The 5,903-nt window shown below is 44.1% G+C and overlaps 1 protein-coding gene across 1 annotated transcript in view; it reads right to left on the bottom strand.

Annotated features, from left to right (window-relative positions):
* tmem79b (transmembrane protein 79b) overlaps positions 1 to 3,591 on the bottom strand; it is a 4,619-nt gene extending 1,028 nt beyond the window's left edge. The window contains exons 1-5 of the mRNA XM_020618706.1: positions 3,425 to 3,591; positions 1,171 to 1,682; positions 757 to 951; positions 263 to 494; positions 8 to 183 (exon numbers count right to left, since the gene is read on the bottom strand). Of these exons, the coding sequence (XP_020474362.1) occupies positions 8 to 183; positions 263 to 494; positions 757 to 951; positions 1,171 to 1,648 (1,081 nt within the window). The 5' untranslated portion in view covers positions 1,649 to 1,682; positions 3,425 to 3,591. The remainder of the gene's footprint in view (positions 1 to 7; positions 184 to 262; positions 495 to 756; positions 952 to 1,170; positions 1,683 to 3,424) is intronic.
* Between the last annotated feature and the right edge of the window lie 2,312 nt (positions 3,592 to 5,903).

The raw sequence follows: 5,903 nt of genomic DNA, 5'->3' as shown, positions 1-5,903 counted from the left end.
GGTCTGCCGGCAGGTGGAGTCACCACCTCCTCAGACGGGAGACTAAAGATGGACCCCGACGCTTCCACCGTGAAGATGAAGTAGATGTTGGCGACCACCATGGTGAGACTTGGCAGGAAAGAGAGGCCGAAACCGAAACCACGGATACTACTGCCGAACGCTGCCGCCACCCAATACACCAGCCTGGAGGCGCAAAACAAACACACCTTTAGATAAACTGAAACAGCACTGCTTCTCACACTCACACTCTATTAAACCTCACCGTCCCAAGGCGAAGACAATAGTCAGCAGTGGGACAAGCTTCAGCTGCTCCTGGCTCAGGTACATCGCCATGACAATCAGTTGCAGGAAGTAGATCATGAACAGAGAGGTGGATTCAGAGATGAAGTGGCGATGGATGCTGACCTCTTGAAGCTCTACCTCCTTCACCTCATCATCCAACAGGGGCCGAAACACACCTGACCGGAGACGAGTGACCCCCAGGACCAGCCAACCTGAGAGACAGGTGAGACAGATTTCACCTGACATTGCCTGTCTTTATTTATTTACTCAAAGCCTGCATCTACACACACACAGAGACAAGGATTGCTCATGCTTCGGAGTTTGAGCCATAAAAATTTCTCAGTTGTTTTTGGTTGCCGTGCATCTCGTGACAAATTCCAAAGTAGTAATATCATTTGGCCTCTACACCAAAAGCATTGCTACAGCCCAGCACCATACCTGTGGGCCCAGGTTCTTCATTAGTGGTGTACTCACCGAGAATGATTGGGGTGGCAGCAAACACAGAGCAGCGCAATGTGTAGATGAGCCTGAGGGGGGCACCATCCATCAGTGGGGCATCAAATGGAAGGAACACAAACCCCCCCCAAACCAGAAAGGGGAAGAAGAGCGCCGATGTCATCAGGGACACGCCCATCTTCAGGGTGTCCCTGCTTGGACAGCACTGCCCACCTGAGGTTGAGACACACAAGTTAGAACCCCAGCCACCTGACTACAGGAGCCATGCCAATTTGAGGGACAGGTTGGTTAAAACCCCACACCAAGAAAGACTGACAGTTTCGAGCCCACCTTCCTGAGAAACAAAGGTTAGAGGCAGATGAGAGGAGGTAAGAATTTAGAAAACAGGCAGGTCCTAATAGGTGTGGTCAGACAGAAGACATGTGTATTTACATCTGGAAGGAGGCGTGTCTCTGGTCCACTCGTACTGGTAGACCTGTTGGTTGTAGTCCTGTTGGACTCCTCGGGGACCCAAGAAGGGACTCTTCTCTGGTTCCATTTCCCAGAGTGCCTCATGCTCTGTGGGTGGGGATGGGGAGGGGAGGACGTCCAGGGTGAACACCTGAGCTGCTTTCTCAGGGAGCTTGTTCTCTACAGGCTCCTCCTTCTCTGGGTGTGACTGCAGCCCTGCCCCCTCCTCCTCATGTGCCCCTCCTCCGGTCCTCTCCGTCTCTGCCAAAAGCTGTCTCTCACTTTCTGTCCAACTGGCCACCTCACTTGACCTCACACTCATTCTGTCACCTTTACCTGCATGCCCCCCTGTCTGTCTGTCTCCAGGCCACTGCAGGGTGCTGGGCTCCATTATGGCTGACCTCACCATCTCATCATCTCTCTCAGTTTGTCTTGTCTTCATTCCCTCATTCTCCCCCATTCTGGTACTTCCTGCTGGGTGTCTTCAGGCTTCTCTGTCAAAGAGAACAGAGATTATCTGACGTGGTGGTGGTGGCAGCAGGACTGTCTCTTTTTAAAACTTCAGTACTTTACCGTATATATGTGTGTATACTGTAGATATAGAATACTGACATACTGTACTGAATTTAGTCATTTAGATATTCAGATTCTTCATCTGGTTGATCTGCAACCTGACACTGAACTCAAACCTTCAACAGAGTAATAAAGAACTATGTCCAGAGACCAGAAAATCCAGGAGTCCTGTAGCAGATGGTCCAGCCCCCCACCACCCGTTTCCAAAATGTACTGATTGTTCACTGAGCTCCTCCTGCGTCATGTTGGTTCACATGTCACCCGGCAACAGTGAACACATCAGCTGTGTGCAGGGCTGCGACTGGCCTGGCCATGCTGAACCCTGTTTGTGTCATATAGACCTACAGCTGATCACTCACAGGTAAACAGTCCATTTAAATCCCAGCATCATGTAAGGTAAAGGTGAAGTCTGTTTCTGCTGCTGATCGTCACATCTGATGTTTGTCACCACAGCCCCTCCTGGAGGTCACACTCTAGTGTGTCAGTCTGGATGATCTGAGTTTCGTTCTGTCACTTGTCTTTTGTAAACAAAGTCTGTAGTTGACACTAAACTGTGTCAGTGTGAACTTGCGAGTTCCAATTCTGCGTGCACTGTTTGAGTCAATCACACCTTAAATTTTAATATTACAACTCAGAGCATTGCATTTTGCAGGACAAACACTTAACTGATGATTGAATTGTCAGGCATACAATAATGCAGCGTTATGAATTTCAGCCAGATTATGCCAGTAGTCCTTTTTCCTCTCTAGGAGAGAAAAGAAGTGGTGGAGCATCGTTCTGGTGCATTCCAGCAGCTCTGCACAGGTACACTGCATACAGACAGTTAAAGACACACACACTCCTGACTCAAACAGAAAGTGGATCTGAGTAAAGGTCAGTCACAGAGAGACTGAGGCATTACTCTGGATTGTTCTTATATTTTGAAGCATGTCTGGCCTCTGTTGTTGCTCCTCCTATCTAGCCATTACAGCATGCTCCAGCATGTGTTGTACCACACCACACCATACTGGTGGGGTAAGTTGTAACAGAGGAACACCATGTATTTGACATCACCTTGAGGTCTGTGATATTCATGCAAAGGCTTGAATTTGGGCCATTTGTAGTAAACAAATGTGGGTACTTTGTATACAAATTTGAAACCCTAGCTGAAAAGGTCAGTGAGTTACAAGTGCTGGAGCAAAAAAGTGTTAAACCTGTCCCTGGTCTCCCCTACATGTAATGTTTAAGATTTGTCTCTGAAATGTAATGAAATCCAAGTAGCAGAACATGGAAATACTCAAGTAAAGTACAAGTAACTCCAATACTGACTTTCCACCACTATCGTTTTACTCTCTCCTTGTGTGACCCCTGCTATGCTCCCTGGAAGACTTGGTCAGATTCGGGGTCAGAGGTCATGACCAGATGTTCGTACAGCGATTTTATTACGACCTTGGACACGTACAAAAGTTGTGTTCACATTTTTAAAAACAAACGATCTAGTATTACACGTCATTATCTGCGTTTATTACCTTGTGTGTAACTGATCGGTGATCAGAAATAAACCCGTCAATAATCAACCTAAAGATAAACGGGCCATGAGCTAACATGGTAACAGAGGTGGACAGAGGTCTCAAACTAAAAGAGAACTCAGATTAAAACTGATCCACGCTTATTCAAAACTCACCGAAACGATTTGATCGTCGCCGTCTCCACCTCCTTCTCTTCTTCGTCTTTTCTTCTTCTTCTGTTGTTGTTGCTCTTCTTGTGTTAAAACACACAGGAAGTCCAGCTCAGGTGTGTTTACGTCAGGTGAATTAAAGGGAGAGTCCTCTTAAAGGAAAAGTGTCCGGCTCCTCAAACGTAGGCTAGCGGTGGACTAATAGCCTGTTAAAGTTAGCAAGCAGTCAAAAAATGTAGTAAAAGCAGCCCACCGAAGCCACAGTGTAATACTCTCTTACAAGTACTGTGTTTAGAATTTAACGTTAAAAGTGCACAGGTATGATCAGCTAAATGTAGGTCTAGCCTACATGTAAATTAATATACTGATACAAAACGTTTTAGTAGTATAGTAGGCTAATAATATATAATCATAAATAATTATAATAATTGATAATGCTATAAAAAATTCCAAGTAGGCTAATAATATATAATCATAAATAATTATAATAATTTATAATGCTATAAAAAATTCCAACTCAAAAGTGGAGTATTAGTTGGTGTTTTATTACTTGTAGGTCCGTTTTTAGTTTTTGTTTTTTCATTTTTATTTAATTTGGTGCACATCGGGGTCCATTGAGCTGGAGTCAAATTCTTTATATTTTAACATACTTGGCAATAACGTTTTTGAATAATTGATTCATTGATGGATTCTGATTTCGAACCCTGTGAGTTGTAGGTGTAGGTAACGTCATCTGTCGGCAGGTGGCGATGTCAGCTGGTCGCTGTGGTATTAGTAGGCAATCAGGATACAGATGTGAACAGATGTTTCAATGAGTGCTGTACAGTACAGGGTTACTACACAGTCACCCTTTCTACACCCACCACTGATAACATAGGCCAAATTAAACGTAAGACTTACAACATGTCCGATGAGTATGTTGTTCAAAATTAACAAATACAGGTATGTGCCAAAAAATTAGAATATCGAGGGAAAGTCCATTTATTTCAATAATTTGTTTCAAAAAGTAAAACTTGTATGTTATATTAGTTCACTACACACAAAGTGAAATATTTCAAGCCTTTATTTGTTTCAATTTTGATGATTATGGATTAAAGACAAAAAAAAAACCAAATCCAGTATTTCACAAAATTAGAATATTTCATGTGACCAATAAAAAAAGGATCTTAAACACATGTTGGCCTTCTGAAAAGTGTGTTAATGTACTGTATTATGTCCTCAGTACTTTGTTGGGCCTCCTTTTGCATTAATTACTGCATCAAGGCGGCGTGGCATGGAGGCGATCAGCCTTTGACACAGTTGAGGTGTTATGGTAGCCCAAGTTGCTTTGATATTGGCCTTCAGCTTGTCTGCATTTCAGGGTCTGTGTTCCCTCATCTTCCTCTTGACAATACCCCATAGATTTTCAATGGGGTTTAAGTCAGGTGAGTTTGCCGGCCAATCAAGTACAGTTATTCCATGGCTATTAAACCAGGTACTGGTAATTTTGGCTGTGTGGGCAGGTGCCAAATCCTGCTGGAAAATAAAATCTTCAGCTCCAAAAAGCTTGTCGGCAGCGGGAAGCATGAAGTGCTCTAAAATTTCCTGGTAGACAGCTGCGTTGACTGTGGACTTGATAAAAGACAAGGGATCCACACCAGCAGATGACATGGCTCCCCAAACCATCACTGACTGTGGAAACTTCACACTAGACTTTAAGCAGCTTGACTTTTGTGCCTCTCCGGTCTTCCTCCAGACTCTGGGACCTTGATTTCCAAATGAAATGCAGAATATGCTTTCATCTGAAAACAGGACTTGGGACCACTGGGCAATAGACCAGTACTGTTTCTCCTTAGCCAAGCACAGACGCTTCTGACGTTGTTTTTGGTTCAGGAGTGGCTTGACGCATGGAATTCTACAGCGGTAGCCCATGTCATGTAGACGTCTGTATGTGGTGGTTCTTGATGCACTGACACCAGCCTCAGTCCACTCCTTATGAAGCTCCCCCAGATTTCTGAATCGCCCTTGCTTGGCAATCCTCTCAAGGCTGCGGTCATCCCTGTCACTTTTGCACCTTTTCCGGCCACATTCTTCCCTTCTTCTTAACACTCTGTTAATATACTTTGATACTGCGTTCTGTGAGCATCCAGCTTCTTTTGCAATTGCCTTTTGAGACTTTTCCTCCTTATGGAGGGTGTCAATGATGGTCGTCTGCACAACCGTCAAGTCAGCAGTCTTCCCCATGATTCTGAAGCCTACTAAGCCAGACTGAGACAATTTCAAGGCTGAGGAAACCTTTGCAGGTGTTTTGCATTAATTAGCTGACTAGATTGGGACACAGGGAGCCTACAATGTTGAACTTTGTCATGATATTCTAATTTTGTGAAATACTGGATTTGGGTTTTTTTTGTCTTTAATCCATAATCATCAAAATTGAAACAAATAAAGGCTTGAAATATTTCACTTTGTGTGCAGTGAACTAATATAACATACAAGTTTCACTTTT

The sequence above is a fragment of the Monopterus albus genome, unplaced genomic scaffold (assembly GCF_001952655.1).
Source record: "Monopterus albus unplaced genomic scaffold, M_albus_1.0 scaffold209.1, whole genome shotgun sequence".
Classification (NCBI taxonomy): Eukaryota; Metazoa; Chordata; class Actinopteri; order Synbranchiformes; family Synbranchidae; genus Monopterus; species Monopterus albus.
Note: the sequence above shows the minus strand (reverse complement) of the source record. Positions and strands in the feature narration are given on the sequence as shown.